The 14065-nt window shown below is 37.5% G+C and overlaps 1 protein-coding gene across 1 annotated transcript in view; it reads right to left on the bottom strand.

The window, feature by feature from the left end:
- TAPT1 (transmembrane anterior posterior transformation 1) overlaps window positions 1–14065 on the bottom strand; it is a 92183-nt gene that overhangs the window by 33870 nt on the left and 44248 nt on the right. The window contains exons 4-7 of the mRNA XM_065404999.1: window positions 12144–12306; window positions 6320–6455; window positions 4180–4277; window positions 3814–3883 (exon numbers count right to left, since the gene is read on the bottom strand). Coding sequence (XP_065261071.1) covers window positions 3814–3883; window positions 4180–4277; window positions 6320–6455; window positions 12144–12306 — 467 coding nt within the window. The remainder of the gene's footprint in view (window positions 1–3813; window positions 3884–4179; window positions 4278–6319; window positions 6456–12143; window positions 12307–14065) is intronic.

Genomic DNA, 14065 nt, shown 5'->3' with positions numbered 1-14065 from the left:
CTTCAAAATATATATCAAGTTGAAAAGTATGCCTTTCATACAGCTTATAGAGTGTCTACTTTATGTACTAAGTATGATGCATTGTGCTTTATGACTAAAACTGTACAACAATCCCATCATATTATTGCTATGGGAATGTTATTGCTTGTATTGTTATCAGTTAGCTTAGGATTATGTTATTGTTGTTGTAAAGGACGTACTAATAGTAATACCTTTCATGCCCATGCTAATCATGCATTGTCATTACATCCAATCAAAACCCCTAAGGTTGAAGCATCTGATGTAGAATCTGAATTCCAAGACTTAATGCAAATAGAGATTTGAGAATGTTTGTTGTACTAGTAGTACAAATGGTGGTGGTGGTGGTGGGGGGGGGTTGTGGAAGCAAAGAAAGAACTGACAGGAAGGGGATTGCAATGCATGATAGTTTGTTAGCAAGAGTCAGGCTAACTGTAACCCTAATAACGTGAGATTTGTAGAAGCGAGGATTGTGTGAGGCGAGTGGGAAAGAACTGTGTGAGAAGTTGTTGCGACCTTGTGTAGATAATGTGCAGACAATATGGAACGTAGACTAAGAGTCTACATAAGTGAGAAAAACAAGATATCAGAATGACCTATGTATAAACAAAATGCAGCTGTTGCTTTTCATTGTCTGTAACAAAAGGTATAAATGCTTGCTGTAATTGTTTACCTGTTGAAAGACCTGCCCAGGAGGGGGAGACCCTGTGTCCTGGTGCACTCTCTCCCTTTATGTAGCTGCTTAAGAGAATAAAGTATCTGACTTTGCTGTACCCAACAAAAGAGTGAGAACGCTCTCCCGCCAACATAGCGCTATCTACACGTTCGGGTTCGGTCAGTATAACTATGTTGCTCAGGGGTGTGGATTTTTCACACCCCTGAGCGATTCAGTTATACCGATATAGGTCTGTAGTATAGACCAGACCTGAGAGATATAGCTATACCGACCTAACCCCCATAGTAGATAGCTACAGCCTCTTGGGGAGGTGGATTACTTATGCAGACAGGAGAACTCCTCCCGTTGGCATAGGCAGTGTCTACACTGAAGCACTGCAGCTATGCTGCTGTAGCATTTTAAGTGTAGACATACCCGTTGATGTTTTAATACTTTGGTGATACAAGTCAGAATTTCCACAGTAAGCTAACACAAAATGTGCCACTGTTTCACTGTATGCAATTGAAGCTATCGAACCACAAGTGGAAAGGGGCTAATACCAAATATACGAACAATCTTACGAATTGATTTGCCAGACAGTAAGTGCAAATTGCAGTGCTTAATTTAGTGCTATCTATACTGTTGGAAAAGTATTATGGTACATCTGAAACTCTAAACACACATGGAGAGCTTAGAAAACTTGCTTTTTTCTCTTTTTAGGCATACAATATGTGGTGATTCATTAAAGTTCTATGAATCATTTCAGGAAAAGTTAGCTATCAATTTGAAGAGAATCAACTCACTTGTTTTGTGCACTCTTGCATGCACTCATCTGTTTCTATACCCATCTGGCATAATGCATGGCCTCACTTCGCCCCATGGCTAGGAGCGAAACTTGACATTGCCATTACAGATCATTGCTAACAGTGCCCAACAATAAAATAGAATAAATGAGAAATGGTTGATAATCACAGCCTCTAATCTATTTTAAGTAGAACTCAACTAACTTAAGAACCATGATTGGGACGCTGAAAATCATAAGACCAAACAAAAACCGAGCTGGGTGAATATTACAAATAATTTCTGAGTATTCACTCAAGTTTAAGAGAGAATTTGTTTTGGCCTTGCTCAGGCCCGTTTTTATGTTCACTTTGTGAACATTCCAGCAATCCAGTTTTACTTGCACAAAGACTCGCATTAAGCAGATTTTAATTACACATCACATTTCATTCTTTAAAGTTGATATTTAAAATTGGCCACCAGAAATTATCACCACTAGCACTGGATAAGAGTTCCTTCCGACATGGCTGAAGAGTATCAATTTTTTGGCTTTCACAGACTTCTAATAAAAAAGACAAGTTTAATATAATAGGAGAATTATTTAAATTTATTGTTTTATTATTCTACTATGTTTACTCATGTATCACCTCTTATCCAAGAATTTAAAGATACCATGAAAACAAACATTAACTGAAGTAGTATCACACCGATTTTCCAGAGGGATAAAGTCACTGAAGCAGACACAAATCTTGTTCAGAGTCAAAAAGCAAGTAATTGGCAGACCTAAGAACCCAGTCACCTGCACTAGACATGTTCCCCTCCAGAAGTGAAGATTGTGACAGAGCTGTGATCTTAGTGTCTCACATACACAAGTCACATATTCAAATGATGAAGCAGTTTGCTAAAATCTAACTCTTAGAACACTTCAAATTATCCATTTTACATAAAGTTTTACAGTTAATCATTGGTTTAGTTTCTTTACTAAAGCCTGATTTAAAGGAAAGTATCTTCTTCATTTAAAAGTTGAGAGAGTGTCAAAGAGAAAATTAAAGCTTTTTATTTAATGTGTGATTGTGTGCATCTGTGCACTCATATATAATTTTTAATTTTAACTCTTGTGTATCACATATGCATGTAATGAAGAACTGATAAACAAAAGATTCTTTTTTCTAAGGTTAATGCACTGCACCTGTATGAGGAGATACCAGGAATAAAGAGCCCCTTAACACCACTTCAACATCATACTATATCTCAAAGCATCAAAAAAATATTTTTCCTAACTAGGTACTGAAATTAATATGAAAATTTCTACTGTCCACCTGAAATATTATGACAAAAGTACTTAAGTCAAAGGATAGTTGAGACTTCTCTTCCCGGGACAATCTTTCTAATCTAGAGAGTTTCCAAATTTCAATACATTCAGCAACGTAATCATGAACACCAGATGCACAGTTTGTGTTCTTTAAGGGCTTGTCTATACAGTGTGTTAGTTTGCACTAGAGGGGTGTAAATTAGTGTACACTAGCATGTCATGTACTAACTGGCCTGAGTTGACCTTGCTGGCTTACACTAAAAATTCTAGTGAGCGTTTGAAACAGGACTACATTAACATCCAGTAGGAAACTTTTAGTGTGCGTTAGCAGGGTCCATACAGGTCAGTTGGTGAGCAACATACTAGTGTGCACTAGAACTTACATCCCTCTAGCACGGACTAACATACCACATAGACAAGACCTAAGCCTCTTGTGGTCTTAATTTTATCTAACGTGCAGATCTACGGTTCTTTCTGACATGCTCTAAAAACTACCATGATTTCATAATATACTCTCTCAAAATACATTTATTTCACTACATTGTTTGCTCATCAGAATAAAACATGATATTGTGATATGCACATAAGCCCCAGTGATCGCTAACATAGCAGAGGTGCCAGGATACTTGTTAACAAGGCATATATTAAGTGGTATTTAATAATGTTGTGGTCTACCAGTGGTTTCGGAATTTGGCAATAATCTTAAATGGTGTTCGAATAGGTTAAATGTGTGAATTTTGGAGTGTATTTAAGTAGACAGACAATGCATAGACAGATTCCTGGCATATTTAGGTACTAAAGTGCAAACATAGTTATTTGTGCAAATACAATGTTCCTAAAACTGAATTCTTGGTTTAGTCCTATTAAACAAAGCAGTAATGAAGTGATCTAGAATTCAGGTCTACGTTAACAGAAATGCAGAGTGCTCAACAGCTACTTCAAGATAATAGCTGTTGTATCAATACCATAAACATAATGGAAGACTATACTTGAAATAACAACAAATTTGAATTAGTAATATTTTTCTGACCTATGTAAATATACATACCACTGTTTGACATTTGAAAAAGATTGTTCTTCTCAAACTTCTTGAAAACACTTCCTTTTATTTCAACGAACTGTAATTTTAAACACAAACAGTTAGCTTCATTACAGATTATTCATGTGCTATGGAATGTTAATTTTTTTTTTAATTGAAAGCCAAAGATGATCAAACACTTAATTTATTCAGATGCTATGTTTAGGATAACTGAGGGTATATATACAATTATGAAGTTATACTACTCTCTAAGCATTAAAAATTTGTCCTGTGGAACAATGATGCTAAAATGCACTGTGTCGCTCGTAAATGAAAGAGATGAACAAGTATTTGCTTATTACTCTGAGGTAAAAATCAAATTGACTTCATACTTACATTATTAGACATCATGATGGTAAGCAGTGACTTGTTGTGGGAGTTGAAGGCTACGTTAAGTGTTGTTGCTTGGACCATTATAAGAATAGCATGCAAGACTGAAAATAGCAGTGTTAAAGAAAATGACATTTGAAAAGTACATTTCTGTTCTGTATTATATTAGCATCATCCAAAACTTTGAAAAAAATTCAGACAAAGATCTTATTTTGTCCTCAAAATTAATAGAAAATTCAAAAATATTTCATGCATCACTGAAAAATTAATTAGTGGAGTAGATTAGTAGTTATATATTACTTGTGGAGGTAAAATTCTCATGGACTTCAATGGGGCCAGGATTTCATCACTGTGTTGATATGCTTTTTACATGAGCACTGTAACAAGATTCTAAGTTATAGCAATTTCTTACACTCAAACCTGTGAGTTTCAGAACTGCTTATATTTCCACAGCATGCTTGTAATATACCACAGCGTTTTACAACATTAATCACATAATATTAAGTTAAGGCACTGAAGTCCTCTACTAGGCAGCTCATTCTACTCTGATAGAAACATCATTCTTTTGCAGGTCATGTTCCAGGCTGCATCAAGGTTTCCTGTTTTGAAAGAGCCTAATGTCATCACGTAAGAGAAATGTTAATATAGCCTGAAAGTACTTGAGATGATGGAGTCTGAGTGTGTAACAACTGCATTGCACACTGTAACTGGCATGTAGTAATTCTGGATCTATCATTACTGCTGCTGGTTTCTGTACCTCTTGTTGATCTAGGTTAGGGACACCACATCTTGTCAGTCACAGAGAAAAAATGTCACCAGAAGAGCTGCCACAAAAGCAGGCCAGTGAAATAGCAGAAGCAGTAATAAATTTAAGTCTAATAAATAAAGCAATGAGGAAAAATAAGCAGGAGAGGGCTCTCCCCTTACTTTCCCTCCCCAAGAAACATTCCAGGAAAAGCTCTCTAAGTATAAGGATAGTTAAGCACTTGAATAGGCTTCCAAGGTTGGTTGGGGAACCTCCATCACCAGAGGTTTTTAAGAACAGGTTAGACAAACACCTGTCAGGGACAGTCTGGGTATATGTGGTCCTGCCTCTGTGCAGAGGAATGGACTAGAAGACTTCTCGAGGTCCCTTCCAGCCCTTCATTTCTATGGCTCTATGATTCTTTCCTCTCTGGAAGTTGAGCAGGAGATTCAAATGGGCCCATAGAATTCAATAGGGAAAAATGCATGGCTAAGTGGCAGACAACACTGCATTTAATTATTTTTGAAAAGACAAACATCTATTGGACTCTTCTCCCAATTCATCATATATCAACAAACGAAAGTCTAGGAACCCATCTGCATGCAATAAGAAAATCTTCTGCCTTGATTTACTTAACATGACAAAGAAATAAGAACCATTCCCATTGTTTATTGACATTAGAAGACACTACCATAAAGAAGATATGAATTTCCGCCTTATAAAGTTTCTTGCTTCTATAACCCAATTTGGAAGTCAAAGAAGATTGACAGACAAGCTTCTCTGACGGGCACCTCAAGCCAACCTCCACAGTTAAAGAACAACACTGTGTTGCAAGGCTGCATGGGGCAACATCAGGAGAAATACAATATATGAATGTATTTAATCTAGTGACAAAATAGAAAAAAAACCCTAGAGCTGGAGGAGGGAAGCAAAAATAATTGTTAAAGAGTTATATTTTTTCAGACAAATATTTTCAAATTAGGAGGGCAATTATGCTGTACCGAAGATAGTAAAATTGCTATTTTAAAAACCTCTTGTGAGAAAATACTCAATGTAAGCACAATCAATATTCATTCATAGTCCATTTGTTTCCATTTGCTTCACTTTTGGTGTTAGCAAGATCATCAATTGCTGCATGAGAAATACAACCCTTAACTCACATCTTGGCACGTTAAAAGCGTTTCAATTCACTTTTAAAAAATGAAGTACTGTAAATCTTATTCTGAAAATGAATGTGAATATGTAATTTCAGGCAAGCTCAGAAACATATTCAAATAATTTTACACAATTCTGTTTTAAAATTATTCTTATTTCAATTTATTGAGAAACTCTTTAACCTAATGTACAACAAGCTAAAGAAAATTGTTGCAATTAATTCTGACAAAAAGCAAGGAAGGATACAGACATACAGCACTGCCATGAAAAAGTGTGGAATCACACCTATATGAGCTCTTTTTCTCTCCTTAGGTTCAGTAGCTGTCCAATAAAGGGCATCCAAAATATCTTGCCCAAAAGAGGAAAACAGGCGATCGGCCACCTAAAGAGAGAGACCTTTTAATATTTTAAAACAGTGCTTCTCCTATTAAAATAAGTCATTTAAATACCTTGCAATAGTTAAAGCTCAACCCACAAAAAGGGCCTTAGAGGCTCAATTTTTTTCATATAATTTTCCTTTTTTGGACACATCATTCCACTGCAAAGCTTTCCTAATGCTATGTTACAGTTGCCTTGTTCATATTCCTAACTGGTCTACTCAACCCTACCATACCCCTCTTTGAGCAGGACTTACTCAGGCACTGGACACCTACTTGATAAGTGCAAAGTAATGCACATTGGAAAAAATAATCCCAACTATAAATACAAAATGATGGGGTCTAAATTAGCTGTTACCACTCAAGAAAGATCTTGGAGACATCATGGCAGTCAAAAAAGCTAACAGAACATTAGGAACCATTAGGAAAGGGAAACATAAAACAGAAAATATCATAATGCCACTATATAAATCCATGGTACACCCACGTCTTGAATACTGCATGCAGTTCTCATTGCCTCATCTCTAAAAAGATAGATCAGAATTGGAAAAGTTACAGAGAAAGGCAACAAAAATTATTAGGGGGTATGGAACAACTGCCATACAAGGAGAGATTAAAAAGACTGGGAACATTCAGTTTAGAAAAGACATGACTAAGGGGGGATATGATAGGGGTCTGTAAAATCATGAATGGTGTGGAGAAAGAGAATAAGGAAGTGTTATTTACCCTTTCACATAACACAAGAATCAGTGGTTACCCAATGAAATTAATACACAGCATGTTTAAAACAAAAGGAAGTACTTCTCCACACAATGCACAGTCAACCTGTGGAACATGTTGCCATGGGATGTTGTGAAGGCCAAACATATAACTGGATCAAAAATAATTAGGTAAGTTCATAGAGGATAGGTCCATCAATGGCTATTAGCCAAGGTGGTCAGAGATGCAACCCCATGCTCTGGATGTCCCTAAACCTCCAATTGCCAGAAGCTGAGACTGGACGACCAGGGATGGATGATCGACATTGCCCTGTTCTGTTCATCCCCTCTGAAGCATCTTGCTCTGGCCACAGTCAGAAGTTAAGATACTGGGCTAGATGGACCTGACCCAGTATGGCCGTTCTTATGTACTTATGACATGAAATCCTGGGCCCTGGCAACAAACTTCAGCTATGGCAGCCTGTGGTTAGTGTCAGATTGCAATTCAAACTTCTTTCACAAAACAGCATGTTCACTATTATGCCACAAAGTCAGCTTGCATCTCATTTTTTCCCCAATATTTTAAAAGAATGAAGGAAAAGGTAATGATAAACAGCAAAGTATCAAGTTGGGGGAAGAGAGAGGAGATGTCTAGTGGGGTACTGCAAAGATTGGCATTTGGTCTGTTCGTATAACATCTTCACTAATGCCCTCGAGCACAGAATAAATGGCACAAATTCAGATAATATTTAAAGGAATTACAAATACCAAAGAGGACAGAAAAATGATACAAAGGGATCTAGAGGGATTAGAAAAATGGGCAGAATATAACATGAGAACTGATTTGGAAAACTGCAGACATCTTAGGAAATGCAATCCAAAATATATATGCAACGGGGGAGGGAGAACCCAGAAAGCAACAATTCTGAAAGGAACACAGGAATAATCACGTATAGCAAATTACACAAGTTTGCTATTCAATACAGCAGCAAGAAAGGTCAAGGTGATTAAATTTAGTTCTCAGCAACTGGAGATACTGCCAAATGGAAGGCAGTTCAGAAGAGAAGTGATGGAACCTCTTCCTTCAGCACATACATACAAGTCTGGAATATTTAAAATTAAAATGAACAAAGCACTGGAAGATGTACTTTAGAGAACAATTCTATATTTATAGAGCATGTCTGGATGAATTAATAAGTATTTTCCATCTCTTACGAGTCTGACCCAAGTAAACAGATAAATACAACAACACTAATATATTACCATTCCTTATTAAACTGTAGTAATAAGATCATGATATAAAACACAAACATTGTCATAAGATGTATTAAGATTAATGCTTCATTCAGCTGTTCTTTTGTAAACTAAAAATGACAACTTTAGACAAGTAAAGGCTATAAGCAGTAATATCAGAGTAGAACAGAAGATATACAAGCAAGTCCTGCCACATTAACTAAAAGGTTTTTCATAGAACAATGTAGTCAGCCAGAGCTCAATGCTTTTTTTTTTTTTTTAAGCTGTTGTTACTCAAATTTTAAAAAGTTATTGAAGAACAACTTCTGACAGAAATTAGAAAAGTTCAACAAACTCTCAAGCTAACATTCATTATTTAGTACCACTAAAAAACTTAAAGGTGAAGATTTGACCAAAACAGCAAACGGTACAGTTAAATACTGAATGTCCCAAAGAAGACACTTAAGAGTAGCATTTCGTATTAACTGGCTACCCTCACAGCATTATGATAACAGAATCTCCTACTCTGAGTTATTTCAAATTTAGCAGCTTGAAATTTTAAATTAGAAAAAGAATTAGGTTAATTCAAAAGGATATTTACAATGGCACTGTTTTCGGCTTTTTACTTCTCAGTGAAGGTGGTCAACAACCCCTAGCTCCAGCTCCGTGTGATGCCCCATCATGTACTTTGGTAAAGTGGCACCCAATATAGAATACTTAAGGAGTCAGGTAAGTTTGGTTTTGTGCACAATATTGCGGGGGGTTTAAAAGGTGTTTTTTTTCTTTTAACATTTTAATATTTTATATCCCTTAGGTTATAAAACAAGGAAACACCACGCAATATTGTTGGGGTTTTTTAAAGTGGACTTACCTAAACCCTATATGCCGGCTCCAGGCTCCAGTAGAGTTCCATGGTGAATGTTGTGTCACCAGCATAACACACGCTGGGGCTTCATAAGGAGCAGGAGCCGGTGGGTCTGAATCTAAAAAAAGAAAAGCGTCATTTTAAGCCAACTGGGCTGAATGCACCCCTTAGCCTAGTTATTGGGGCGGCATTCAGCACATTATTTGGAAGTTTTTTATTTCTATCAAATCCATTTGCAGGACAATTTTCTCTGACCCAGAGATAGCCGAAAACATCATTGTAAACATCCTTGTCAGACTAATCATTTCTCCAAATTAAAATTTCAAAATGAGAAATTTGAGTTAAGTATATTTTGATACAAATGTAAGTCTGGTTATTGCTTTTTAAAAAAAAATTAAAAAGTGTCTATTCTTATACAGGCACCTTGAAAGGTGTACTACTAGTGGCAGATCTGTGTTTGGGTAAAATGGAAACATGCTCCCAGCAAGTATGCTGAGTGGGACCTAGGACCCTCTGTTTTCTGCTGTGATTTAGGCTTGTAAAAAGCCTGCAGAAATCACTTTTCCTGCCCTGCCAGGCATAAAAGTTATTCATGGCAGATCAAAGAAATCCAATACACTTTCTAGTTGGATCCTTCTCCACTGAAATTAAAGGGAGTTTGCTTTGCTAACTACAGTAGCTATGAGCAGTATCAGAACACAGAATTCAGATCAGGAGAAACTATTTCCTTGCTCTCGAGCAGGGAAGTGCACTATTGGTTCTGCTTGGATTCAAGTAAAGCCACTCTCAAACTCTCTCCCTGTTAACTCAGTGGGGGGATGACACACGCCTTCTGCTTCGCTGAGCAAAATACCGTAATAAGTAGCCATCACTGTATTCGGTCAGTGTTTTGAAACAGTTAAACTGAAATGAAATGAACTATTTTGAGCATTAATAAATTGTACCATACTTGGATTTACTTACTAAATCATGATCACTCATACTGTCAGAGATTAAGAAACTGTATGTGGATGAATGTCTCCTAGAATGTCACAGTCCACCTGATGTCAGAGTGCTGAATTTTGCATTTTGATTTCCAGATTATTTAAAAGTAGTAATAAAAAAAAAAAAAATCACTTGCAAGGCAAGAAAGCCTTAACAACTAAACATCCAAGGTGGCTCTCACACACCGCTTATTTCAGGAAGTGTATTAATATTGTGGTTATGAAATGTGCTTCTCATTCATTATTTTCAAACAGCAGTAGGGAATAACTCATGTCTAGAACTAAAATCTCCAGATTTTGGACAAACCACAACCCAATCTCAATAATCCTCAAAGGTTTGTTAGACATCTGTATCATACTAATTATTCAAGGACGATTAGGAACACTATAGTATCCTGGAAGAACAACAGGGGCTGTAGTAGCCCCTTAAACACGTTATGCTATTTACATGCTACAGATATGCAGCTCTAAGGTCAGACTCAAGCCTTATCCAATTACATTTTCTTAAATGTTATTTACTATTGTTCATTACATTTTAGTGATAAGAAAATCACAGTTGTAAAAGCACAGTTGTCCAAAAACTTTGAATAATAATAATGAATAATGCAAAACCAGATTGTGATGGGGCGCCTGCCCCACACCGGGCTCTAAGGGGTCAATAGAGCCCTAAGGAGGCTATGCAGGAGGCAGCCAATCAGAGAAGGGCTGAAAGGAGCAGCCAATCAGGGCCAAGCAGGCCCATATAAAAAGGGAGCTGCAGGGCAGAGGAGGGCAGTTCTCTGCTGGGAGCCCAGGGAGGAAGGACTGTGCCTCTGGAGGGCTGAGAGAACTGCCAGCACCTAGGACAGAGCAGTGCTGCGAGCAGGGACCGGGGGGGAGCGAGAAACAGCTCCTGGCTGACTGCTGGGGTTTGCAGGAGGAGTCCTTGAGGCAAAGGCAAAGAGGATGCTGGGGCCATGAGGAGGTGGCCAGACAATACGCTGCAGTAGCCACTAATGGAAGTGGCTGAACAGCAGACTGCAGGTCCCCCGGAAGGGGGTAGCAAGGTGTGTGGCACCGCCAGAGGGCTGTGTGACTGAAGAGGATGTCACGGTCCTTGGAGAGACGTGGATCCTAGAGCAGGAGTGATGGTGGTGAGACACCACCTGAAGAGGGCACAGAGCTAATTCCCAAGACAGCCAGCAGCAGGCGCCACAGTGGTGCATGAAACTCGTTACACAAATACTTTGAGTTTTTACAGGACTTCCCTTTATCCTACCTCACAGACCTTCTCTCTCTCTGCTTCCCTCGCCTGTTTCTCTAACACTCCTCTAAACTCTATCCATGCACTCAGACTTTTCTCTGATGGTATGGATTGGGAGAGGTTGAAAGTACTGATTTCGGTTTTTGTAGACAAGCCTAAGCATACTAAAAGGCACATTTTAAAAAAGAAAATGTAAACAATTAAATTTCATCTACCTTTTGCCTTTTCTTTGTTCTTCCATAGGATTTTGCCACTAGTGGGCAAAACCTTCTCAGTAGCTCTTCCTATTTCAAATATTAATTTTTTCAAACTATTATAATCTCTGACTCTTGCATTTCAAGTTTCAGTCTCTTCTCCGTTTTCTATTTCTCACTTTCTCATTTTTTAAATTAAAATTTATTTTAATTAACTCTGACTGCATTACAGGAAACAGATTTATGAAAGAGGATGTATAACAAAGTTGTTGCACCCTTTTTTATGGAAGCATCTCATAGATATTTTCATGTCCACGTCTATTTTACTATACGTTAAAGTCCACCTTGAGGTTTAACATCTTTCTACTTACTATATTGGAGAGCTGTACAAAGTACAAAAGTCATAACAATATGTTGTATTAGATATCCTGAAAGAAAGCATACTTTGACATTTCCTTTTGATGCCAATGCCCTTACCTCCAGCATGTTGTAGATGATGTAGAGTTTTATGACAGACTGTCCTCTTATCAGATGGTACATCATAGAGTAGTCAACATAGTGCATCATGAAGTAGCAGATGACCAATATAACTCCTTTGAAAATGTCACATACCTGAGCAGGTTGTAGCAAACGTCTATCACTGAAATATAAAGCACAAAATAATTCTACTACACCTCTACCCCGATATAACGTGACCCGATATAACACGAATTCAGATATAACGCGGTAAAGCAGTGCTCCGGGAGGGCGGGGCTGTGCACTCCGGCGGATCAAAGCAAGTTCGATACAATGCGGTTTCACCTATAACGTGGTAAGATTTTTTTGGCTCCCGAGGACAGCGTTATATCGGGGTAGAGGTGTATATGTTATACAGCCACAAAATACAAATGCCACTAGTTGATATGCACTGACAGAGACTGTTGGCTAAGAATACATAGTATTTGAAACAGACTTTACTGCTGAGCTAAAAATCCAAGAAGCAGTGCACTAGCAAAAATTATACAAAATTACAGTTCAGTCTTGAATAGGATTGCTTCTCTGCTAGCTGTCAAGACTCCAGGTATTCAAATAAAATCTCATTTGCCCCCAACCTTGACAAGAGCCTTGTGCACATAGGTATACTTTCTTTTACTTAATCCTTTATTCTGGGCCATTTTACATATCAATTTAATCTTCTCCCTTACAGAAGTAGCCATGCTTGCTTCACTCTTTGAGAAGGAAATGAAGCAGCCTTCTCTGAGACTGCAGTATGAAGAATGAGATGCTGAGGGATGGAGCACAAACCCCTAATATACTATTCAATATCTCTTTTTAGTACTAAGATTCTGCAGCTTTCTCAAAAGCGCACAGCCTGAAATGTGCAAGTCCCAAGGTAGCTCCCAAACACATGTAGCCATGTAAAAGTACACAGCGTAACACTTTCCAGGCATATTCTTCTGCCTTAGTAGTATGGCTACCAACCATTCAATGTACTTTAACTAAAACCATACAAAGCATGCCAACTTGCCCCAAGACACCCACACTTCATATTTAGCACGATGAAATTCCAAGGAAGACACTTACCTATGAATACTTATAAACAACTACTTAGCACTAATCGGATGCTGAACACTTAAAATTCTTACAGATTGGGTCAAAGGGTTAAAGCACCATAGTGCCAAATATCAAAAGCACATGGCAAACATTAGTGAAGTAAGCTTCATAACACTCTTGTGAGGTACTGTACATAAGCATGTCTACATTTGAATTAAAAATTGTTTTAACACGTGTTTACTAACAAATGAAAGCTCTAGTATATACAAGGACACTACAGTTAACTTTGACCAGTTAAAATGATTATTATTATGACTGTGTTCTTGTCTACACTAGAACTTTCTGATGCATTCACAAGTGTTAAAACATGATCATTAATTCCGGTGTAGATCAGCCCAGAATGATAATGCATCTTTGCTCCAGCTGGAGTAGACGTGAAACTTCCTGGAAGCTGGATACAGAGTATGTTCCTTTATCTTCAGGGTTGTCTACATTTGGACATTTTCGGGAATAGTTATTTTGGTCTAAGCCTCTGTGTGAATACTCATTCTGGAATAAATGAATTAAAAAGGCACTCATATATGAGTGTGTGTGTAAACTGGGGCTTATACCAAAATAACTACTCTGGAATAATTATTCCGGAACAGCTATTTCAGTACATTTGCAAGTGTGAACAAGCCCTTATTTTCTACCAGCCTAAGGAAATTAAAAAATTACTGGCAAGAGAGAAATTGCCTGGACAGATACATAATGAAATCACTCTATGTAGAAATTATAAAATATGGCAGAGATGCTATGAGTGATACATTTAAAGGACGAGCCATAATCAGATTTAACTGGTACCTTATCAGAACATAAAATGTAGA

This window comes from Emys orbicularis, chromosome 5 (genome assembly GCF_028017835.1).
Source record: "Emys orbicularis isolate rEmyOrb1 chromosome 5, rEmyOrb1.hap1, whole genome shotgun sequence".
NCBI lineage: Eukaryota > Metazoa > Chordata > Testudines > Emydidae > Emys > Emys orbicularis.
The sequence above is the reverse complement of the archived record's forward strand: the minus strand, read 5'-3'. Positions and strand labels throughout refer to the sequence as shown.